Genomic DNA, 27050 nt, shown 5'->3' with positions numbered 1-27050 from the left:
GAGTGGATAGGGAGTGGGTTCAAACCCAAGAAGAGGCATTTCTTTTTTCAATTTTTGGCTTTTTTCTTCTTTTTGTTTGGCCAGATTTTGATTTTTTTGTTATTATTTATATAAAATCTGAAATTAAGAAAATATTAAGTTTTATGCATAATTTTTACTGTGAATTGTGTGAAATTGGATACAGAAACAACTTTAAATGATTATGATTTGAGATTGGCATGGAAAACATTCTTTCAATTTTTCAGAAATGTTTAGATTTGTATCAAGATAACCATTTCTAAAAATATTTTGATGCCCCTATTCTATATGACAAATCTAACAGGTTTTCTTACCCCATCCTCTTCTTATTTGATGTAAAATATAAAGTACCTCAGGTCCTTTCTCAATAAACTAAAAATATTTTCAAAGACATTTGTCATTGGTTTTATTCGAGATATAAAAAACTATGTATACTTTTCAATAAGAAAAATATGAAACTAGCAAAACTTTTCTACAGATAGTAAAAACATATTCTCTGTTGTTGTTATATAAAACTGATACAAAAGTTATACTTCATAAAGATCAATTGTCAATCTTTTTCAAACAAGATGGTAACTTTTGTTTTTTCTTGTTTTTATGTCCAGCATATAGTACAGTTTATTAATATAAAGTTTTAAATGCCCTTTGAAATAGTGTAAATTATGCATCCAATACCTTAATTTAACTATTTATTACTTTAAGCCTAAGTACTTTCCTCTGTATTAGAACTGTATTATATACATGTATGTTTCTCATTAATTTCATCTTATTGCAAATCTCATATGTTATTGTTATATGCCGCACAAATGTTGTATATGAGCCGGAGGCCTTTGTACAAAATAAAACTTTGAAACTTGGTTGACGTTAACTTTACTAATTAACTATGACCATAACGTCAAGCATTATTGCAATTGTAAAACTCATTTTAACCAATAATTAGTCGAGGAAAATTGATATTTAACAAGAAACGTGTTAAAATAAGATTTTATTGGCATATGATATTCCATAGAAAATAAGAAATACATAAATATGCATGTCATTTGATAAAGTAGCAGTTGTCTCTGTCCCTTAATCTGAAATAAAAAAATAAATAAAATAACATTGATTAATATTATAAGATGATAAAGTCAGTAAGTTCTTTCAAATATTTGAAGGCAATAATGAGTTGGTAAATGATTTCTACCCAATATTTATACAAAATGTACTTGTAACCTGACGTACTCTCGTGCTTTCGAAACAGCATTATATTAATGATCGCGAGTGACAAGAAAACAGGAAAACAAAAAAATACAAACACCTTCCTGTGAAGTCTAATATATTTGTTGGCTTTTAGGTCTAGATCTGAAAAACAAGAACAATTCCATGTGAGACTTGAAGAGATGTGACAGGCAATTAAATCGTCCGACCATCGTAATCATTTTGCTTCAAGTGTTGAAATCAATGATCCCGAAGAACCAGAAAAATAAAACAACACTGAAGTGAAACTGTATTATGCAACTTTACAAACAGCTGGAGTGTTTCATAAATGGCAACATTAAAATTCTGCACATTAAAGTTTTTATTGCTATAATTGCTATACATGCGTTTAATTTTCCGAGAACAACGACAATATGTGTCTGTTTGTCCATTGTACTCATCATTTTGACTTTCAGATGTTAACAAAGTATATGACCGTATATGTTTTTCATACAGGGTTTCTGTGCGACCACGTTTCAGGTATAGATTGACCGTTTAATGTATGCTTACCTCAATTTTAATATTTTATACAAGCGACCCGGCAGCCATTAATTGAGCCCATTGTACGATCTGGGTCACGTGATCATCCACAGTGGATAAAAGGAGATAGAAAGGTGTTTCCTTATAATAATCAAATAACTCTAAATCAATCTGAAATAATTTTACAAATGTGATAGTAGTATGTAAATTTTTCTGTCTATATATATATCATTCTTTCTGCTTTTCAAAGTTCGATAATCATTAAAAGAATTGGTTGAACACTATCGATATTCATTTCTCTAAATTACTAGCTTTTCTTAATAACTATTATTGCACATATAGATATATGTAAAATATACGTATAAACATGTAATTATATTTTATTGATAAAATGATAGCATCAGTTGTAAAGATCAATAATGTTTTGTAACAAAATTGTAATTGATAATTAAGTTTTTATCTTATTTTCAACTATGACATGAAGGTTATGAACTTACTGTTAATATGTAACCCACTTATATTGCCTGAAGGTGATGGTTATTGTATATAAGGATCGCGCAGACGGCAACTGCGCATCAGACACGTTGGACTGCTCAGCCATGACGTTTCCTGTGTTTTTCATCACAATCTTGGTTCTAGGTATGTGCTTCTTTAATTTGATATTTTATTTCAAAATTTATCTTCATTTATCTAGTTTGTTTTTTTTAAATTGTTTCACTGACATTTTATGAATGAAAATCTCATTTGAAATATAAATTATGAAAATATACTACTAATCTAATGTAATCTCTCATTATGATATAATTTCATGTGGAAAAGATTATCACCTTGTTAATATATGACAAATCTAACAGTGATGATTTTAGGCGTAGTCTTATTTCTATGTTACCGAAAATGAATAGCATTACTGATAATACCGACTTCAGAAATAAATCAGAAATGAACAATTGTATTGAACAATTTACGAATATTATAAATGATGTTGCAGAACCACTGTTTCACAAACATTATGTTGTATATGATACGCCTCGCTTTAAAAATGCAAGTTGTAAAAAAGCGAAATGGTTCGATAATGAATGCTCTATTGCAAAGAATGAATATGTTAAAGCTGTAAATGTATACAATTTGTGTAAAAATGATGAAAATAGAGTATTGATGTGTAGTCATAAATCTGTTTATAAAAATATTGTTAAAGTTAAGAAACGAAGATATAAAATAGGTAAAATGAAAGAAATAGAGCGCCTGCGCCATTGTAAACCCGGAGATTTCTGGATTTTTTTTTCTAAGAAAAAGAATTCACATGAAAATAGCGGAATTAGTACTCAGGAATTTTATGAATACTTTTCTAAATTGAGTGATGATTTGCCTGATGTTTACAAATGATAATGTTGAACAATTCTGTAGCAGCACAATTTTGTAAATGAGGAATGTATTTTTGAAGAACTAGATTCTCCAATAACGGCTGTAGAAATTGAATACGTTATACGTCATTTGCAGAAATGTAAATCCTTTGCGGGTGATCATCTTTTAAATGAATATATTATTGAACCTTCGGATATATTGATGTCACATTTAGTAGAAATTTCTAACGGTATATTGGATAACGGTGTATTTCCAGATCAGTGGATGAATGGTATTATCGTTCCTTTATTTAAGAAAAATGACCCATGGGACGTAAAAATTATAGAGGTATTACTTCAGTGAGTTGTTTTTCAAAGATATTTACAAAAGGATTTCTAATTGGGTTGAAAATAACAATATTGTAAGTGATGCCCAGTTCGGTTTTCGTAAGAATCGTTCAACTATTGATGCAATATTTGTACTAAATGCTATTGTGAGTAACATTTTAAATGAAAATGAAAGACTGCCATGTGCTTTTATCGATTTTAAAAAAGCATTCGATAGTGTATATCGTAATGGTCTGTGGTTTAAGCTTATAATGTTGGTGGCAAAACGTTCAATATTTTACGAAGTATGTCAGAGGCTGTAAAACCTATCAGATTATTTCGAATGTTTAATACGATTAAAACAAGGGGAGGTAATGTCCCATTTACTTTTGCATTTTTTGTAGAAGATTTAGACTTATTTCCCCTAAATGATAAATTCTGGTATTAGTTTTGATGATGTTATTTGCAGATGACGTGGTCACCTTTGGAAAAAATACTTCTGACTTACAAATCTTGATTAATTATTACACGTATTGTAGTACCTGGGGATTATATGTAAATCTGGATAAAAGTAAATTTGTTGGTTTTAGAAAACGCAGGCCTTTAAAGCATGATGAAAAATGAACTTATAACAATATGCATATAGAAGTGGTTTCTAACTTTAATTACCTTGGCACAGTTTTTAATTATACCTGAAATTTTAACCTAAATTAGGAAACATTGACTGGTAAAGGTTTAAAGGCATTAAATATACTGCTTGCTAATACCAAAGGCATGTCATTAAAGCCAAGCACCCTTTGACAATTATTTGATGCATTTGTTGGCTCCGTGTTTAATGATGCGAGCGAGATATGGGGTTTTAGTACAGCAAAGAAATTGAGAGAATTCATTTAAAATTATGTAAGCCAATACTCTTTGTCAAACAAAGTACTAGCAATATGGCTATTATGGAGAGCTATGCAGATACCCGCTGTTCATTAACAGATATGTAAGGATTGTAAAATACTGGCAAAAAATTGTAAACAGTGAAAATATTATAGTTAAAAAGATGTATGAAATAATGTTAAATGATTGTCAAAGAGGCAAGGTAAATTGGGTATCTAAAGTAAAATCTTTGTTAGAAAATAATGGATTTTTATATGTATGGAACAATCCTGATATTATTAATATTAAAACGTTTCCTTTGTTATTCAAACAAAGACTAACGGACCAATTTGTTCAGGCATGGACTGCCACATTGTCTGTTAGTTCAAGTTTATGTACTTATAAATTATTTAAAAATTCTTTTAAATTTGAATATTATTTAGATAACATTCCGCTTAAACTTCGTATTCCATTGACTAAGTTAAGGCTATCTTCTCACCAACTACGAATCGAAACAGGTCGCTATGGTAATAATAGAACTGAACGTAACCAAAGACATTGTATGATTTGTAACAGTGGTGACCTAGAAGATGAATATCATTTTATTTGTATCTGTTCAGCATACAATCAGATTCGAAAACGTTATATTAACAAATTTTATTTTTACAGACCAAGTGTTGTTAAATTTATAGAACTTATGCAATCTGCAAACTATTATGTAGTAATTAAACTATGTAAATTTATACGAGAAGCATTTATAATAAGACAAAACATTGTAAACAACTATACTTAGAAGTAATTAAGGCTACTTCCTGTAATCACTTACATGTGTATTAATTTAATATAACAATTTCTACGTTATTTGGTATTGTATAATAATTATCTGATACTGTGGTGTAAATGTATTGTAAAAATGTCTGTGTTAAATAATTATCATATGTTCATGCGCTCACATATTGTTGTAATTGTACATAGTTCATCCTCTTGTATATGCTCATATTATGCTTACTTGTTTTCAGTGAGTTTAATCATTCATGTCTTTTTTTTGTATTTGTCATGTGTAATATGTATATATGTTAATTGTATCATGTAACAAGAAACATAACTTGTTTACGTTACTTAATAAAGAATTTTGAATCTTGAATCTTGTTAATATATATATATTAATAAGCTATACATTCTGATGTAATTACTGCAGTGTTTTAATGACATCCATTGTTAAATTATACGTAATGATGTAAATAAATTCATGGATAAAAGAAATAAAGATCTTGCAAATAGGCACTTTATACAGCACAAGTGAAATTTACTGAATCACTTATATTAAATCAAGAACGTATTGATACAATCAAAATATTGCTTATTATTACATTTTACCCATAAAATATTGTGCTATATCAGCCAAATATATATCATATTTGTGGGGAAAAAAACCAACAATTTTTTGTAAAACAAATTAATATAAAAGTATTTATTTTTGGGACTACCTACTCAGACTGTTCTCTGTTGCCGTCAGTGTCTTCAGCTCTTCATTTCATCATAGGAAATTATCTCCTTATGTTTTTCCAAACGGTTCAAGATGACTGTGATAAATTGTGTATTGCATTGGAACCACGTCACACACCTATAATTAATAAATGTATTACTGCGCGATGTACAATTGCAACTGCATGGCAAATATGTGTATCATTGTATCATAGTTTGGAGACCTTTCTGTTGAAAATGTGTCCGGGTTAATTCGTATACATATACATGCATGGTGCGTTAACTAGAGTGCGGGTATTAGTTACCCGCACTCCATAGCATGCCCATTGATTGGCTCATTTTTGCTGGGGTTTACATATTGTGACGGCAGAGAAAGGGAAAGCGACAGAAATGTCATATTCAGATGTTCGTTCATTGGTTCATTTTTGCCGGGGTTTTATATTGTGACAACAGGGAACGTGCTTTTATGTTTGACTATGATACAAAAGAGAAAGAACACCAAAACACTCGGCAATCTGATTAAAACTTGGGGGCTACGCCCCCTCGTACAAATCAGATAGCCTCGTGTTTCGGTGCTCTTTCTATTACGTAAAGAACTTTTTTCCTTAAACGTAAAATAAAATTAAAAGGCTTTTTTTTCGGTTTTCAATAAAGATATGGAATACATTTTCATTTAATATGATGAAATTCTATATATCTCACTCGCCGTTCAGGCTCGTGAAAATATATGGAATTTTATCATATTTCGAGAAAATATATTCCTTATTTCACTCAAACGAAAAAAACAAACAAAAACAAACAAACTCTTTTTAATATTTAAGTTAAATGGAAAATTGTAAACTAAATTGAAAATATAGAAATAATTAAATTCGAATACTTAGATATGCAATTGTCCAATATTAAGTATAAAAAAACGTGGGAAAATATCATAAAACATGGAAAAATATACTTTTTCTGAAAAAATTTAATTGACTTTTTAAATTATCATTTTACTATTTTTTATGTTATAAGTTTATTTATTTTGACAATATTTTTTAATTGATTTTATATTAGTCGTCACATTGTTGTAAGTTTCCGTATTAAAACATAACGTTCTTGTTTTCTGGAAGCCATTTTTGTTGGGGAAATAAATAAATAAATAAATAAATAAATAAATAAATAAATAAATAAATAATATAATATAAATAAATAAATAAACAATTAATAAACTAAAACTGGTATCTTTTATTTATGTAACTAATATTTGACGTTGTTACTTCAGTTTCACTCCTCACATTAAATTACGTTTTTAGATCTACTTCTTTTTTTAACACTTACATAATTATATATAAATATAATAAATTGTAATAAATCGGAGACAAATCTGTAATGTCTTTCGACTGCAATTGATACATAGCAACAGTTACGATACAGATATATACATATATAAATAATATGAGCCGCGTCACGACAAAACCAACATAATGGGTTTGCGACCAGCATGGATCCTGACCAGCAAGTGCATCTGCACAGTCTGATCAGGATCCATGCTGTTCGCTATCAGTTTCTCTACTTGTAATAGAGTTGGTAAGCGAACAGTATGGATCCTGATCAGACTAGGCGGTGCGCAGGCTGGTCTGGATCCATGCTTGTCGCAAACGCACTATGTTGGTTTTGTCATTACGCGGCTCAATTATATCTAAACGAGTTAACCGTGCAACTAACAAAATCTCTATTCTCTGGTGTAGTTTTATGATAATTTTTCCATTAACAAATTGAAATCAATTGAGGCACCTATTTCGCAGATGCATTATGATACAGGTGTATTTTGTCACGATCTATGCTTTTCTGTTTAATTAACAATTCATTCATTCACGAGCTCATATTCATTTCGAATGTGTACTCGCAAATGGTTAAGGTATAATTATTTCCAGTAAGCTACCAATCGGAACAACTAGGCTTATAAATATACTAATCTTTCCATTTGAGCCGGGCGACATCGCAACAACACGCCACACGCCAACGCACCATAACGGAAATGTTCGAATTGTGGCGATTGACCTTAGTACAATACTTTGGGAAATGTTGGGAGAAAAGTCTTTTAGACTCTTTCCTCGATAAAAACTTAATAAGGGTTAGACTAATTAACCATATGCCTAATCGGCTTGTTCTTGATTTTATTCATATGTTACATTTGAAATCACTGTCAAATATGACGGCTGATATTGAACACTTTGCGGGTTGCGTTGTCGATAGGGGCAACACAACTTATATTGTTGTCACACTGTCGTATTGTCGCTAACAAAGCACGCCAAATGGCGCGTTGTCTCCCGGTTGCTTGGCTAATAAATATACAAATAGCTAATCCTTCCAATTGAGCCGAGCGACAATATGACATCGCAACAACACACCACACGCCAACACACCATTTGGCGTGGTTTGTTAGCGACAGGACGACATGACGCGCCATTTGAGGCTTTGTCGTGCAGTCGCTAGCGACAACACGACTACGTTGGTTGATTTGGAACACTTTTGTGCGTCGTGTTGTCGCTAGCGACATCACGAAAAAGCGTTTAACGGCGCGTTGTCGCCCTGTCGCCTTGCCGCCCTGTCGCTAACGGAAGTACAACAAACGGCGCGTTGTATGATTATGTAATCACTGGACAAATTAAGACAGCACGCGCTGTTATGATACTGTTAATATTGAACACATCGGGACAGAAGATACTGGTCCCTACATATACAAGTCACACAAACAATTTTCTAATGCATGATCTATATATGTTACAGGAACTTTCAGCACAGTGTTCTCGGCAACAATTTCACGCGCAGTATCAGATGGATCAGACTATATAGCAGATATTAAACTTGGCAAAAACGTGCAATGTCAGGGAGTTCAAGTCAGTAAAGAAATTGTCCTTACACTGGAAGGCTGTGTTAACACAAAGTAAGACCGATATATTATAAATATTCAAACGCGTTTAGGAAAGTCTTTCCGAGTTTATATGCCTAAAAAGCTATATTAAGTAAAATATTTCATCATTTATCACACATTTTAATTGAAAAGATTCCTAGAACTACTGCATCTGAAATTAGTTCTGTGGCATTATGACACGGGTTTTTAAGATTTTTGTCACACGTTATGTTTCTTTGAATGACTACTTAATTAACGACATGTTTGTATTTATAGGTCATTGAAAAAATACAAAGTTAGTGTGAGTGGCGAAACTAGGACTATTTCGTCCGTTCAAACAGTGCGTATTTTTATATATTATTTTGACATATATTTATGATTAAAACATACAACATAACTTTTTTAATAATTAATCTAGAAAACTGATATCTAAGTACATGTATAACGAAACAAACACCGCTATACCTACGTGCTGATATATAATTTCTTATGTCAAGTGTGAAAAAATAACCAAAAACAAAATACAAAAAAAAAACACAAAAAAAACAGACAAAACAAAGAAACATTGAACATTTTGGGCAAGGACCAGAAATAGAACTTCAGCAGCAGGAACAACGAGTAACTTAATCTGTTTCCATACACCACTTACAACACACGTTTCCGAAAAATGTGAAATGTCCCCATCCCCTCCCCTCCCCCTATCATCTTGCCAAGCTTTATTTTAATCCACATAATAATTCTCCTTTATGCAATGTGGTAAAAAAAGTCTCAGATAATTTAGGTTCGCATTGTCAAAAACTTTCTAAACGAGTCAAAACACTTAGAATGATATTACTAGTGTAGTAACAATGTACGAGTATAATTGATATATCATATCATACTAAATATTGTATATTGATTGATTATTTTACAATTTAGAGTGATGACGGTTCGTTAATATTACTGACGACAAAAGTAAAGAAAGAAGAGAAAACCGAATTTCCAGGAATAGCTGGCAGTAGTAAAGGTTACAACCGGGTGGCTTATATAGCAGGGAAGAAAGGTGGGTATCACTTAAAATGCTATTTTATTTTCGAATCGATTATTCTTAAATTTATAACATGAAAGGAATAGTTCGATAAATATCGTTATGTTTCTCAGAGGGTATTTTTTTATTTCTAGGATTTACTGACATTTCCTTCGAGGTCGATAAAGCAAAGAAATGTAACAAACCTTTAGACGGCTTCGATGCTAAGTCTCAAGAATGTCTCACATCTGAAGCTGAGTGCACGGTGGGTACATCACTTTAATCTCACTGATATATTTGTTTAATTTTTGCCTGAACGGTCCGGATCTACTTCATATGATTTCCACGAAATAAATAATGAATAATTGAACTGTGATGAATATTGAAGAAGTAAATACGTTTAATGCAGCCGCTAACTACAGTCTATTATGTGTAAGAGATATACTGGTTCATATTCTATGTTTAAATTACAGACATGGAACAAAAATTTATTGAATGAAATACAACATTTGGTGCTATGTAAAGAAAACATTTCAATATTTCTTATGTTTATTCGATTTCTTTAGTATTCAAATGGACTTCCGATCTTTGGTACTTCCGGAAAAAAAGATATTGTTATATCCGGATTCGCACTAGATGGTGGTCTTTGTAGTGTAACGTATAAAGCTGCAGTAAGCGTTGTTTCTTCAAAATCATGGATTGAGGAAAACACAAAAGAAGACGTTGGTATGTTTATCTAAATAAAGTTAATCATTTATTTTATTATGATTTGTGTATTTAATAACATATTTTGTCAGAGTACCAAACACTTTATGACTGTTTGTGATTATGAAGAATGAAATTTGCAGTTTTAGTAGTGCATACTTAGTATTACTTTCGCGCAAACATATATGCCTATCTAGGAAATCTTTTAGAATCTATAGAAAATACATGAAAATACCTTAACACTGATTAAGAGAGACGTATTTGTTTACGACTGTGGAAAAAATCATGTAAAATTGCCGACGGCTCTCATAAACCTGACAATAAATGACAACCCTATTGGTGTCACAGCATCAGTATCTTTTCAACAACAACGGCTTTAAAGCAATTAAAGACCAATTACAATGATAAAACTCAGGCGATTTGGATGAGGCGACCTGTGAATCAATCAAGTTTTTATCTTTTAGTACAAATATTTTAATAAAGAATTAATCACTTGCATCTATGAACATAATCAATGAGACCGAGATTGCAACCTTCTCGGTTTTTAAGTTATTTAAAGTTTTCAATTTATTTATTATGTTTTGTTTTATATAGATTGCGGAAAGAAGTTACCCAAAATTAACGATGGCTCTTATAAACTTGACAATAAAAAAGACAGCTCTGCTGGAGCCACAGCATCAGTCACTTGTGACAAGGGATTTAAAGCAAGCAAAGAAACAATAGAATGCCAAGACTCAGGCGATTGGGAAGAGGCGACTTGTAAAAAAATTGGTATGTTTACTTTTTTCAATGTCAAAAAAAGTTATTTAAATTTTCCTTTGATTTGATGTATCATTATTCTCTGATAATATATGAAGAGTACATTTTCCCAGGTGTATAATCAAACGAGGAGAAACTATAATGCTAAGAATGAAGCCAATGAATTTAGAACAAACATTGTGACAAAAATGTGACGAAATGCCCGGAAAATCAACTTTGGTTCAAGGATTTGTTTGACATAACGTATCATAAAATCACATAATGCTCCGGACATATTTTTTATTTTTGTATCTGGTCTACATAAACCATTAACCTACAAGCTGCTTACTTAAACCATCTTTTGCTTTTTTTTATATTTATCAACATTTTGTGATTTGTATTTTGTATGGAAGTGAATATGCTACTCAATTTACATTCTGTCACCTTTATGGTAGACATTTGTACATTAAGAGCTACTTTCTGTTGGTGATAAGCATCCAAAATGCTATGCAACATTATAAAACTATTTTTTGCCCTTTCCATAAATATTTAAAGTTACATTTAATAAATTTCATAAAAAACTCAATAGCGACATTTCATTAATAAATTGGGTTTTATACCGACACCAGGTCTTATTTTAGTGTCCAAACAACCGAAATGAGTTTTATTAGCATAAACATAGGTAATCTCATTGTGGCAAAATGGGATGTACAAATTCTGTTTGCATGAGAAACTCCGCCTTCGGATCATCCGTACAACAGTATTAAATCAACAAACATGACTATAAGTGGCAGTACTAATTTAACGGTATATTTCCGTATTGTAACGGATGTTTTCATACAAATTTAATCTTTAAACGAGATGATTACTTTTACTGAACCCCAGGTTTAGTGCACCGTGAAGCTTAAACGGTTAAATTGTGTTTGCACAAGAAAATATCACATTTGCTGTGTTCCGGATAGCAACTATAAAATTGTGACGTGGCGCATACACGAGCTCATTATAGTCTTCATTTGCATGTTAAATGTCAAAGATATTCATTTTAAACTTGAAACAAAGGCGTTTGTTAAGAAAAAGCATTACTCTTTCAAATGCAAATTTGATAAATTTATATCTTTTTCTTTCACTTCACTTCACTTTATTCATTCCATGTCAAGCTAAAATTACCTTTGAGTTAAATTAAGGGATTTCATTCTTTTCATTATCAATATAGATTGCGGAAAGAAGTTACCCAAAATTGACGATGGCTCTTATAAACTTGACAACAAAAAAGACACATCTGCTGGAGCCACAGCATCAGTCAATTGTGACAAGGGATTTAAAGCAAGCAAAGACAAAATAGAATGTCAAGACTCAGGCGATTGGGAAGAGGCGACTTGTGGTTCACTTGGTATGTATTTCATCATTTTTATGATTATGAAGGCCAATACTCATAAATTTGTATAGAATTAGAAGTACATGATGTCATATGAAGATTGTCAAATCAAACGAGGAAAAATATAATGCTAAGAACGAAGCAAGTTAAACAAGGCAAAACGTATGGCAAAATGTGACAAACTGTGACAAAACGGCCGTAAATTAAACTTTTGATCACGTTTGATGTTACTGTCTTAAAAGCACATAATGTCCCAGAAATAAGTTAATTTACATTTAAAAGAAGATTTTTATTTTTCGTGTCCTATTATATAGTCAATACAGTTACTCACCTCATGAACCATATTTCGCTAATAGTTTTCTTGGTAATCAATAAAATTTAGTAATGTCGTATTTTGTTTGGAAGTCAAAATGCTGCTCTGGTTATATTTTGATACTTTTATGACAAATAATTTTACATTAAGTGCTTCTTTCTTCAGTTGATAAGCATCTAAAATGTTATTTAACCATGCGTTAAACGTAAAAAAATTAAACAAATTAAACTTTAAAAATAATGGGAACTAATTGTAACGTTTTTGTGTGCGACTGGCATGAAGGGACATGTGATTTAATTGGTATGGTCATCAGTTTTAAAATATCTTTTACCTCACAGAAATATGTTATGAAAAAGTCAAACAATTAACTTGTAATTTTCAGTGTTTACTCTTGCAAGAACGTAGTATACGTTCTACATATTATAAGCAGTGGCCAAAACATCTGCAACATGCACAAATGACATGCAAAACAAAGAAAAGAAAATAGTGAAAACACACAAATTGGCGCATGTTTTGTGTGGAAAACAATTGTGTAATCAATGTTAATTACACGATGAAAAAAAAACCCAAAGAAATTAAATGACAGAATTGTTAAACAAAGGGAAACTATGCTCATATATTATAAAATGCCTCGTTATGCTTAAGCTTCCTGTAAATACTGCAAAAAGAGCTGTCAGAGGAGACAGTGACGCTCGATTAACTAAATACTAGACACCGTAAATGAAAACACAGCTATGAAAAAAATATTATTGTATAAGTACATGTATCAAGAAAGCATCCAACTGCTCATTAATTTTGCACCATATAATTTGCATGTGACCAAAGAAAAGTTAAACTGACATTTCTATGCTCTAATGGAAAAGACAACAATTTTAAATCTGAAGTAAATCCTTTGGTAACAAAAAAGTATAAATTTTCTTACAGTAATATAATAAGTTCAGAGAGGAAATAACTCTTGAAATAAAGATGCCAGAGTTATAAATTTTGTCCTGTAAAATATTAGTAGGCCTAATGACAAAGGTTTTGATAACAAACATACTTATGAAGTTTAACAGGAAGATAATTTGGCAAATATTGATGCTAGAGTTATGAAACTTGTCATATTATATGCGAGTTGGTATGAAAGTTAAAGAAATATAGAAATAAGAGTATAAAATCACAATTTTTATTAAAAAAATCCTAGTTAAAGGGGAATTCTTGAAATTTATTATTATATTTAGAGTATTGAATCTTGTCATACATGATGTGTTGGGTGATAATAAGTAACAAAGGTTTAAAGTAAAGTATACACTTTAAAGATAAAGAAGTTATAGTAATACAACATTTTTATCACAAAAATTGGAAGGGGTGGGGGAGTAATTCTGAGTGGGTGATGATAAAGAACATATATTGAAAGTTTGTAGAAAAGTCCTTAGGAAAGAAAGAAGTAAAAATAAAAAATTCAGTATTTTAAGGAAAAATCTAATGTGTTAGGATTATGAATCTTGTCACCTATCATGTAGATGATGAAAACAAATATTTATTTGAAGTTTGAAAAAAGATATCATAAGAAGTTACAGTAAAAGATACATTTTAGGGAAACTTTTAAGATTAGCTAGGGTTAAAAACCTTGTCACATATGATGCGGTTGCTCTTAAGGAACACATATTTGAAATTTGTATTAGATTCCTTTACAAATAAAGAGCAGTAAAACATAACATTTTCAAAGGAAAGTTCATGGGTGGACAATTCTGGAAACAAGGAACATATATTTGAAGTTAGGAGTTGATCCCTTAAGAGATAAAGGGGTAATCGTAGAAATGATAATTTAAGAAAAATACTTAGTTAAGGTAATTTCTAGAAATATTGTGTCTTGAGTAATGAACCATGTCACATAAGATTAGGTCTGGTTGATTATAAGAAACAATACATTTGAAGTTTGAAGTTGATACCTTGAGAAGTAGGACAGCTCTTTCGTATATTCAAGCTAAAATTACCTTTGAGTTAAATTAAAGGCTTTCATTCTTTTCATTATCAATCTAGATTGCGGAAAGAAGTTACCCAAAATTGACGATGGCTCTTATAAACTTGACAACAAAAAAGACAGCTCTGTTGGAGCCACAGCATCAGTCAATTGTGACAAGGGATTTAAAGCAAGCAAAGACAAAATAGAATGTCAAGACTCAGGCGATTGGGATAAGGCGACATGCGAAGGAATTGGTATGTATACCTTTGTTAAATGTCAAAAAATGTGAAAAAAGTTATTTTAATTCCATTAATTCTATAATGTTTCATAATTATTTGATAATTTATCTTATATAAGATATAAACTATTAAATAGTTATCTTATATAAGATATTATTTATAAGGTATTTATTTTGTATAAGATGCAATATATAATATATTTTAGACTTAATAGAATATAAGATATTTGATTATACACGATATATAATATAAGATATTTATTTTATATAAATCAATTACAAAATTAAGTAATTAAGTAAATGCAGCAAAAAGGTTACTGTTAAAAAAGCCAGATCTTATATAAACACACAGATATTTGGACTCTCTAAGGAAGTTTAAATATGGTATTGAAGACATTATTTTCAAATTTTCCGTGATTACATTTATTTTAATGCTTTCTGTTTCTGTCGTTGTTTTCTGAACAGACGTTACTAGAGTTGTTTAATAACTTCTAAAGGTGGACCGTTATTCTAATTTAAATACATATGTATATGCTTTTGTACCATGAAACATTTGACACTTTGCAGACAGAAATTGTGTCTTGATTATAACCATTAAATTCTGATTTTCATTTTCATTTAACGTTTAAATGTTTGTTATCTTAGCTCTTTATGGACCAGGGGCGTCCAGCTAGCATACGGAACGTCGGTGGTTCTACTCAGGTGCCCGTTCGTGCCTGAAATTATGCACGGAAGGGCACCTGAGGTCTTCCTCCGCCAGTAAAGCTGGAACGCCTCCATATCACCTATACTCTGTCGGTGTCACGTCAAACCCAAACAAACAAACAAACAAACAAACAAACAAACAAACATATCTTTAGGGATCCCCTTTCTCCAGAACATCTATTTAAAATTTTGATGTTATATAATATTTTTTCATTCAATTTTCCTTTTGTCAGGACAATATACAAGTCACACAATCCGTACATCCTATGAGAACCTATACGCATTCTGTCTTTCTGTAAATTAAATCTTATTATCGTCTTTGGCCTTCGTCTTCTGAAGACGGTATATGAATCAGTTATTTTGATAAATAATTACATGGAATATGCCTACACATTCTCTCAAATATCTATCATTATCTTCCTGCTTGCTTGAAAGGTATTTTGAAAGTAAATTGACGATAGATATGTTGTGGGACAAAGTTTCTAGTAATCTACAAGTGAAATCAAACACGTTCAGTAAATTTTAAAGTTAAACTATGGAAAGAATTATTCTGTTATTTACGCGTCCATAGACTAGATTAGTGTGATCTTTATACAGACAGAAACATTTATTTCTCAGGCTTGGGTAACATAAATAATTCTAAAATGTATTTTAACAAAATGATATCAAACATTTGAGACACAAATAAAAACTGAATGAAGTCTGTAGATATAAATAGATATTCATAAATGTACCGTTTTTTTAATGTTAAAACAGATTGTGGATCGAAACTACCAAAGATTAAAGATGGATCCTATAAACTTGACAACAAGAAAGATACCTCTTCCGGAGCCACAGCATCTTTAACTTGCGACAAAGGATTCGAAGAAAGTAAAAAAAAAATTGAATGCCAAGAGTCAGGCGATTGGGAAGAGGCAGAATGCAAAGCTATAGGTAACCATGTTCATCAGATACAATACTATCACATAAACGAAGGCGCGGAGTGTAATAATAGAAACGATAGTACACAAGTGTAATAACACTTTGACTTGTCGTCATTTGCTTTACATACAAATGTAAAATAAAAAGAAAATATTTACCAAAATATGGAGTCATGATAAATATTCTCATCAGTATTTAATAGACAGCTTGATATTATTTACAAAATGTGTCTCGAACAGACTACTCTTTTTCTCTTGTTAACATTCGTTAAGTACCGATGACGTCATTTTGCAGTGAATGGGTACCCTAAAGGGAATCTTATTTCGACTTTTCATTTGAAACAAGAATTACTGTCTTACTCGGCAGGGGAAGGGTAATAATTTTTTTTTTTTGGTTTTGGAATGATATATGTGAATATATTACCTGCCAAGATAAAATATCACCCTCGCATAACGGTTCGGGTGATATAAAATCTTGGCAGGTAATATATCCACATATATCACTCCAAAAGCTAAATAACATATAATAGAGTTAAATCGTGTTAAACTAAGCTTTCCACGTTATAAATTTAGCACATTGTATTTTTAGATTGTGGAAAAAAATTGCCAAAGGTTAAAGACGGTTCTATTGCTCTTGACAATGAAAAGAAAACAACGTTTGGTTCAACGGCAACCTTGACATGCGACAAAGGTTATAAAACAGAAAGTGAGAAAATAACATGTGAGGCATCTGGTGACTGGCTCTCAGCCAGTTGTGATATCGTAGGTATGAAAAAGTTTTAAAATATGTTTCAAATACATTACAAATGTATTTAAATAGAAGTGAAAATATTTTGAAACAGCTTTTCACATCTACTAATTTATTTCATACTTATTCCACAGTGCAGATCAATCAAAATGTTGCAGTAAATGGCTAACATAATTTGTCTAAAGAAACGTAAGGTTGTTTGAGCATAGATTGATGCTAAGAGGCGTTCAGAAAGTTTCAGATGCTTTTATTCTCCTTTTTTCAAAAATGTGAAAACCCGTTTCCACATATAGATTGGTATCTGTAAAATTCCCTGTTTTCATAGACTGTGGATCTGTACCGAAGATAAAAGATGGGGCTTATAAGCTTGATAAAAAAGGTAAATCGACATATGAATCAACAGCAACTTTGACATGCGAAGAAGATTTTTACGCAAAGAACAACGATGTTACAATAACATGTGAGGCCTCTGAGGACTGGAGCAAGATTGGAAAATGTGAAGAAGTCAAAGGTAAGGAATAAAGTATTGTGTTTATTAACAGTGAATAATTCTTTTTATTATATACTTCGAAATGAAATATTGAGAAATATTGATGAAATAAAATGCGTATTTTCATTTTCCGTATTTTCACTGTAAAAATTTATTTTTCACTGCAGTGAAACATATTTTCCGTATTTTCACTGGTGTCTTGCCGGACTACTTTCTTTTAAATTCTGTATTTATAGAAAAAACTTGAATATCCTCTATATGCATTTAAAAGTAAAACAAAAATCACTATAGTAGCGTAACCTGCACTTTTAATTGAGAAAAAATATAATGTTATTCGGAAGATTTATAAGAACATTTTACACGTAACATTTATATTTACAATAATATAATTTCTTTAAATGTCTTTATTCCAAAATCAAAAGTAGTGTTCATAGTTATTGCAGTGATTACTATTACTGAATTATTGAAAACAACTGCAATTTCTGGAGTGAGTTTTAATAGACATATCTATCGGTAATGAATAGCATATATAGAGAAATGTATATAAGATGATGAATAATGATATGTTCTTTTCTAAATCGTGATTTGTGCATCGTCTGCTTATTTATATTAGACTGCGGTAAACTTAAATCTTTGGATAACGGAGAATATGAGCTTAAAGGCAAGAAGACAAAGGCTGGTGCAAAAGCAAAAGTTACATGTGATAATGGATACGATCCAGATGTTGAGGAAATTGAATGTTTAGTAACAGGCAAATGGGAAAAGGCAACGTGTATAATCAGAGGTCAGTATTCAAACCAAAGTACAACCGAAACACTTGAATTATACGGCTTGTTGGAAGAAAATAACTGTATTTACTAGATTTTTTTCTTCCACGAGACGAGTATGCAATAAAAGTATAAAAGTATGATTAATATTGAATCGATATATCACATAACCTTTTTAGTTTTTACGAGAATACTTCTGTTCAAACATTTTGTTTGTCATTCTAGATTGTGAAGGATTGGATAAAGTACCAAAAGGATCTTTAAAACTTGATAAGAATAAAGCGACAACTGTTGGGGAAACAGCCACTTTAACATGTGATGCCGGATATGAGCCTAAAAAAGGAAAATCGACAATAACATGTCTTCCCTCAGGTGACTGGGAGAAAGCCTCTTGTGTGATTAAAGGTAATTTAGACCTACCTTACAAGTTTACACGTTTGTCTAGAGGCAACTGAAATATATTCACGGTGTATTAAAGACATTAAAATAATGTTTTGTTTAATGTTTCACGTTTTGTCTTAAACATTCATTTTGATACGGGAAATTTACTGAATTATTCAGATTGTGAAAACCCCAACAGATGAGAAAAATATTTGTAACAAATTAAAATTCTTCTTAATTTATCAAATTCGTTAATTTAGTTCAACATTAAATGATTTATTTGAATTAAAAGTTTTGATCAATTCATACACGTTAATATACTGGCTGCATAATAAATGGGAAAATATACTATATCATCTTTATTATTCAGATTGTGGAAGCCCCGATAAATTAGACAACGGATCTTACAAAGTGAGTAGTACGACTTTTGGATCATCAGCAGTAGTTAAATGTGACGCTGGATATGAAGGAAACAAAAAGGATATTGATTGCTTAGCATCAGGGAAATGGGAAAAAGCGAAATGCAACATCAAAGGTAATAAGACTGATAAGTAAGTGTTGTGATCGTTTAAACAAACCTTTCTTATATTAAGATTTAAGTTATTATAAACCATATGTACATAGTAATAACAACCTTAAGTAAAGTTTTGCAATCAGTCAATGAAATGCAACAATGAAATGTTGACCAACGCTACCCGCACACGAGATACTAACAAAAATATTTTGAATGTGAATTCATATGTGGTCCTATTAGAAGGTCGTGAAACGTAAGTACTGTTCAACCTGAGATTTAACGCCATCCAGGGGAGACACCAAACATCCCCTTTAACCCATTTCTTCATGAGCATTTTGTGAAAAATGGCTGTTTTCATTGAAAAGTCTCCCGTTACAAGTTCAAATTGCTATAATACTATAAAAACTACTTCAACACTAATCAAACTTGGCACAAATGTTGACTGGATCATTGCCCTTGAAACAACATGCTCAGGCTTAAATTTTCTGTTACCACGGCAACGAGGAGACATCTCAAAATTGCCAAAATTCACTATTTTGCTTTGATTTTTTCCATCAAAATTGATTTCAAACTGCTGCAACTTCTCAATGGATTGAGATAGAGTCAAATGCTTTTCAGCGTCGGTTACACGTTACATTATGATCAATCTGGGGTCATTTATAGTCTCTCACAAGTCCAAAAATTTCTTTGCTTGGGGGCCGCGCCGAAAAAAAAGGTCACTTCTTTAACAACATTTCTAAAACAAAAACAAGTGTTGGGGGCCTCATTTTTTTCAACATTAGAGACAACAAAAAAAAGGGGAGGGGTGAAAAAGGCGTTAAAAGGCGTGTATATCGCGTAATGGGTTAAATACAAGTGGTCTTTATCAGAAGTTCGCTCTACTGTATTTTTATCAATAAAGGTTTATAATGTCCTATAATGTACACGTTCCCTTGTTATGTCCCGTGTTTAAATTGATACCTTATACCCGAATTGGTATATACGTTTACATTATACATGTTCCATATGTATCTATCAAGGTAGACTCAAACATGATATGCACTAATGTTAATTATAAAAAAGAAGATATCTTTACAAATATATTTCCTATAGCCAATAGTTGGGTACATCTTTATATTAGTGTTGAGTGTTCTAAATAGAGATTTAGATAGAGATTTAGATATTCCAGTATAACATAACATTAATGTGAAAATGTTTAATGAATATGCTATGCTCAAAATTGAATTTTGAAAATCATGCTATGCGCGTAGCCTGACAACTATCAATAACGCCCCCCCCCCAAAAAAAAAAATAAAAAAAAAAATAAAAAAAGTCAGAGACACGGTTCCCCAGATGTTATAATCATACAATGAAGTGCAATGTTATTTTACATTTTATTGTACATACACACGAACGTTTTTGAGACGTGGGTTATGGTTCACATGTTCACCAAGCACAGATTTAACTTCCATTATAAAAAAATAAAGACCACAATTTATAAATGTAATGTATATTCGCCCATGGTTCATTACGGTGTCTTTGAATAATTAACCAAACACACACATTGTATTCCTTCAAAGATCAACAAAGTTATGTTTTCAGTTCTAAATCAAGATATTGTATATAGCAATATTATTTTTCTAGACTGTGGGTCCGTTGGCAATTTGACAAATGGGGTATACATTCTTACCGATGGAAATACTGTTTATGGATCGACTGCTAATGTTTCATGTAGTTATGGTTATGGTTCATCCGACGCAACTATTTCATGTTTGTCGACAGGATCATGGGGCTCTGCCACATGCCAAAGAGGTGAGCATGTGTGTTTTTTTTAAATTCCAATCAATGATGGAAAAACAATTTATGGGGATAATATGTTTATTCATGTATCAAAAATATTCTTAAATTCAAAATAAATCTATTCATATGGCTTCATTGTTCTATATTCGTAAAAGTAATGTTAAAAGAGATAGAAATGTGTCATTTCAGATTGCGGAGACATACTGCCAGTAATAGATTTTGGGAGCGCTACACTTATAAGCGGCACTTTACTAGGAGACAATGCAACAGTAACCTGCAATGAAGGTTACGATGAAAGTGTTGCTGTTATTTCCTGTCTAGCTTCAGGAGCCTGGGAAACAGCAACATGCACTATCCATGGTTAGAATTCATTGATTTGTAAAAGTTATCCTTGATTTAAAGTTTAAAACATTCTCCTGGAAGTTCAATAATTTTATGTCCAACCATTTGCAAATCGTTTTTATTTCTTATCTTGGTGTAACAATTAGTAATAATAGGAAAATACTTGGAGAGAAAAACATGCAAACAAACTATATCAGAGGTAGTAAGTCGGTAAGAGAGTTTACTTGCTTATAATTACATTACCTAAGGAATAAATAGAAATCAAATAAGCGTATTAATGTAAATATATATGTATATACAATAAATCAATATATTCTAATATCTCTGCTTTAAAGACTGTGGGCCTCCATCGTTTGCCAATATGACAGTGGTACTAGTTAACTCTAACACAACCACTACTTATGGAGAAACAGCAACCGTTACATGTCCTGGAGCGCTTGTCCCTGCAATGGGAAGTACAATAACCTGCCTTGGTGATGGATGGGAAACACCCTCGTGTGTTGAAGGTATATACTTGTAATGTCTTTATGATAAGGATTAAATATGCAATTTAGGTAAATATAAAGTATGCCTTTTTGAAGGGAAAATATTAATTTGACGTTTTCGAGTTATCTGCCCTTGATATTGAATGTTTTGCTATTTTAGGCAATTTAATGTGCCGATAACATGAACATAACTCAGACAAACCTATATTTACTTAACTATAGGTTACAGTTCTCATTTTATCTATTGTCACATATCTTTATTTCCATTTCAATTCGATATTTGTGTTCCATTTTCACCAGTTAAAATAACGAGACGGACTATTCTTAAAATCTAGATATTCTTTTGACACCTTTAGTTAAAAAGGAAAACCAAATACATTTCTCTCTTCAAAGCAGTGGGAATTATGCATTATCAGTCAAAAGGAATTTTGCTGCGAAACATTGAATGTGTATTGTCTGCCACTGAAATTTAAAATTTGCATTTTTTTTAATTGTTAGGTACATAACTTGAAAACGAGTTCAGTGATCATTACATACATTCGGCATTCGTTGGATGTAATCTTCAAACAAAGATTAGGAAAAATTGTCAATTAATTAAATAAAATACATATTTTGATACTTTAAGAAGAGGATAATTCTGTGACTATTATTAATTACAATTTAGTGTTTCATTTCAATGAGAAGGAATGCGAGTCGAACTTGAACTCTATTTTACATGGTTTGTGTATTTTTTAAATAGCGCTTTATTTACACAAATGCTTTGAACTACCTTTATAAGTGATTATCAATTACTCTTTGACATAGCTAACGATTTTTATGTTCTTGTAAATATTGTTGCAACTTTATACTTTCAAACATGTTATTTATTTTATTTTCAAGATCCTTGTTCCGCTGGTTGGACACTGTACGATTCTCACTGCTACTACTACGAAGCGTTTTCATCTTTAGGCTGGAATGCAGCTTCGGTAAAACATTTAACCCTAAATCTATTGTACTCAGTGTATCATGCTTTGAATTTTGAGTCGTATATCCTATCCAGTCTAAAAGATTCTAGGATTAAAACATAAGCTCCCAGCAGTATAAAACCTGAGGAAAATCGCTGTATAATGACTCAATTGTGTCAAAGATTTCAATATGATAGTATTATATACATAAAAGCAAGCTAAAAGTCGTTCAAGTTCTTCCGGCGTTCATGATAAAAAACGAGCTTAATCCATTGGTCGAAGGGATACTTTTACAGCAGACCTTTTATCGTATATGTTTCTTTTCCGAAAAGACCTTGAAGATGATGACAATAACCAATAAAGTTATTTTAAAACAATTCATAGAATATCCAGAATTAACGTACATTTAGAAACTGTTTTTTATTTTTATTTAACAGACTGACTGCTCTGATGAAGGTGGCTATTTAGCAGAGATTACAAGCGAAGGAGAGTTAAACTTCCTGAAAAATCTAAGGGAAAGCTCAATGAGTAAGTACCCGCTAACATGTAAAAAAAATTAAAAAAAAACAACAACAACAAAAAAACAACAAAAAAAACAACACATAATTATTTTAATTGTGATATTAACAATTAGAACGTTGTAAAGATAGATTAATAATTAATGGTATAGATCTATATCTATTAATTTTTTTGAAATGTATCAATTGGAACATATCTACAACACGGTCCTTTTAACAATAACATTGGGACTGTAGAACGGAATGGTGTACATGTATTATATGTCACAATCAAGAGTTTTCAGTCACTTAGTATATAATTTAACTTACAAGCTGAACATAATTCCTGATCTGCCCTTAGTTTATATATGTATATGAAAAGTGCCTCTATTGCTTAAATCCTGTTATAATTTATGTTTGTCTACGTGTTCTTGTAATCAATAAATTTAACGTAGCAAGCATTTTTGTTACAATAATTAAGCCAACCAGTTAATGATAATGGATTAACGTCCATTGATACTTACAAACTGATTAATCATTTAATTTGCTTTATACAAAAAGTAATAACACGAGCATGTTCTCTTATCAGTAAAAAAACTAATTTTGGACGCATTTTTAGCTCGACTATTCGAAGAATATGAGAGCTATTGTAGTCGCCCCGGCGTCGGCGTCGGCGTCAGCGTCCGCGTCCGCGTCTGCGTTGGTTAAAGGTTTTTTTGTAAAGTCAAATATCTCAATTATTACTTGAGATATTCAATTGAAACTTACAATACTTTTTTATAGTAACAAGGTACATCAGATTGACAAGTTTGATAACTCTGCCTACAATATTGACAGAATTATGCCCCTTTTTAACTTAGAAATTTTGGTTAAAGTTTTTTGTAAAGTCAAATATCTCAATTATTGCTTGAGATATTCAATTGAAACTTACAATACTTATTTATAGTAACAAGGTACATCAGATTGACAGGTTTGATAACTCTGCCTACAATATTGACAGAATTATGCCCCTTTTTAACTTAGAAATTTTGGTTAAAGTTTTTTGTAAAGTCAAATATCTCAATTATTGCTTGAGATATTCAATTGACACTTACAATACTTATTTATAGTAACAAGGTGCATCAGATAGACAAGTTGGATAACTCTGCCTATAATATTGACAGAATTATGCCCCTTTTTAACTTAGAAATTTTGGTTAAAGTTTTTTGTTAAGTCAAATATCTCAATTATTGCTTGAGATATTCAATTTAAACTTACAATACTTATTTATTGTAACAAGGTACATCAGATTGACAAGTGGGATAACTCTGCCTACAATATTTACAGAATTATGCCCCTTTTTAACTTAGAAATTTTGGTTAAAGTTTTTTGTAAAGTCAAATATCTCAATTATTGCTTGAGATATTCAATTTAAACTTACAATACTTATTTAAAGTAACAAGGTACATCAGATTGACAAGTGGGATAACTCTGCCTACAATATTGACAGAATTATGCTCGTTTGGAACTTTTTTGTTAAAGTTTTTTTGTAAAGTCAAATATCTAAATTATTGCTTGAGATATTCAATTGAAATTTAAAATACTTTTTTGTTGTAACAATGTACATCAGTGTGCAAAAATTGCATAACTCTGCCTGCAATATTTGCAGTATTATTTGCCCCTTTGAAACTTAGTAATTTTGGTTAAAGGTTAAAGGTATTCAAAGATATTTACTTGAAACTTTACACATGCACTTAGGGTCATAATTGGAGGGTCATAATTGTATGTCACTGACCAAGTTCCATAACTCTATCTTGCATTAAGGCTGATTCATATCCCCTTTTCTACTTAGTCTCTTGGTTAATGTTTACATGCAAGTTTTACATATCTCAATAACTATTAAAGATATTTATTTAAAACTTCACATATGCATTTAGGGTTATAATTGTAGGTCACTGACAAAGATCCATAATTCTATCTTGTATTTAGGCTGATTTTTCTCCCCTTTTTCAACTTAGAAATTCATGGTAAAGTTTTGTTTGTAAGCTGTTATCTCAATAACTACTGAAGGGTTTGTCACTTTGTGCCTTTTTTGGGACAATTTTATGCATTCATAATAATAAAGCAGTGATTTCTTGATAAAACATCTTAATAACAAGCCTTTGTACCTTGTCTGTCAAATTTATTTTTCATAGGTAATTAGTATTATTATATTCAATAAAACACCCTTGTGACATTACCTTCCGAATAGTCAAGCCAATACTGTATAATTAGACTCTCTCTAAGGCCTATAACATGAATTTATAAAAAAAAAATTAGCCCTTTTGTGAACTTAAAAAAATTAACATTATCAAGGCTCTTTTACTATCAAGCACTTAGAATAGTCGAGCGTGCTGTCCTTCCGACAGCTCTTGTTATATAATATTTTTAATATTTTGTGGTTTTTATTTGGCTAATAAAAATACAATATACACATGCTCAGTTATCTAAAATATAATCAAATGCCTCATATCAGGTGCATGGATTGGACTATCTGACGTAAACGGAACAAATACATATAAATGGGCAGACTTGAACCAGGCCCCAACCTACACTAACTGGGCTACGGACGAACCACTGTCATCTGGAAAGTGTGTTTTGATGAACCCTGTAGGCCTTTGGCAAACACAAGACTGCTCAAAAGCAAGAAATTACTTTTGTGAAAAGGCTTAAAAGATTTGGTAATTATGGCAGAGTACATTTTTTGTCTACTTATATCAAATACATTATTATGCTTTGCACAATTTGACTTTTTGTGTCATTCGAGGCAGATCGTAAAATAATGGCAACTACTTTCCACTTCTACAAACACCGATCGCCAATTATATACCTATTTGTTTCCTACATACTGAAACCAGATATCAGAACTAACACTTAAAATAATTTAGACCAATGTTAACTAAATAAAATGTTCTTAACGCCTTGGTATATGAATTAACATGATTTACATTTGTCTTGTTGTGGAACTGTAGCAACCATTCGCATTGCAAAACATGTTTGTATCTTAGACAGCAATTGTTGGCATTTGAAAATCTGTCATTGTCAGAAATACGTGCATATTCGTGAAGCCAGGTCAGACTAAATCATTTAGTCGAAACCAATCCACTTGGTAATCATAAAGCAAGCAATATTTTATGAATTCTGTGCTTCACTTTTGTTGGTTTGTCTGTTTTTTTTTTGTTTTTTTTTTAAAGAAAGCAAAAATTTGTACGGCTTTATATTTTGCAGATTTTTACGACGACCCCGCTAATACCTGTACCGGACAATCCATGAGTCAACACATCAAAACCACAAACCCATTAAATATCTAACCAGAACACATGAATGGCGACAACAACAACAACATTATCTCTGTTTCTTCTGAAACTGTATTTCTTCACTAATTCTTAATCTTCTTTAATCATGATAAGAGTGAGTAAATGTAAATCTTGAACTTGATTATTTATCTCAGTTATTATTGTTTAATTGGAAAATATGAATAAATTTACAGAGCATTA

The 27050-nt window shown here is 31.2% G+C and overlaps 1 protein-coding gene across 3 annotated transcripts; it reads left to right on the top strand.

Annotated features, from left to right (window-relative positions):
- Positions 1-2237: 2237 nt before the first annotated feature.
- On the top strand, positions 2238-27050 carry LOC132714980 (sushi, von Willebrand factor type A, EGF and pentraxin domain-containing protein 1-like). 3 transcript variants are annotated; one of them, XM_060697934.1, is made up of 22 exons: positions 2238-2373; positions 8520-8676; positions 8920-8983; positions 9562-9685; positions 9805-9914; positions 10216-10375; positions 10949-11125; positions 12306-12482; positions 14803-14979; positions 16425-16601; positions 17178-17354; positions 17662-17847; positions 18440-18610; positions 18819-18998; positions 19345-19509; positions 21112-21279; positions 21457-21627; positions 21945-22115; positions 22974-23059; positions 23476-23566; positions 26030-26234; positions 26782-27050. In XM_060697934.1, exons 1-21 carry the CDS (start codon positions 2268-2270, stop codon positions 26224-26226), a joined length of 3192 nt encoding a protein of 1063 aa, XP_060553917.1. In that variant the 5' UTR covers positions 2238-2267; the 3' UTR covers positions 26227-26234; positions 26782-27050. The 3 variants fall into 3 exon arrangements, with proteins under 3 accessions (XP_060553917.1, XP_060553918.1, XP_060553919.1); XM_060697935.1 differs by lacking the exon at positions 10949-11125; XM_060697936.1 differs by lacking the exon at positions 12306-12482.

Source organism: Ruditapes philippinarum, unplaced genomic scaffold (genome assembly GCF_026571515.1).
Source record: "Ruditapes philippinarum isolate M1 unplaced genomic scaffold, ASM2657151v2 ctg355_1_1_1_1, whole genome shotgun sequence".
Classification (NCBI taxonomy): domain Eukaryota; kingdom Metazoa; phylum Mollusca; class Bivalvia; order Venerida; family Veneridae; genus Ruditapes; species Ruditapes philippinarum.
This window is presented reverse-complemented; position numbering and strand designations above follow the sequence as displayed.

Excerpts from the sequence above, each read along its gene's own strand:
- LOC132714980 (XM_060697934.1), top strand. The coding sequence starts at position 2,268 with ATGGTTATTGTATATAAGGATCGCGCAGACGGCAACTGCGCATCAGAC. Across the intron at positions 18,999-19,344 it reads AGCCTCTTGTGTGATTAAAG|ATTGTGGAAGCCCCGATAAA; the intron begins GTAATTTAGACC and ends TTTATTATTCAG. Across the intron at positions 22,116-22,973 it reads AACACCCTCGTGTGTTGAAG|ATCCTTGTTCCGCTGGTTGG; the intron begins GTATATACTTGT and ends TTTATTTTCAAG.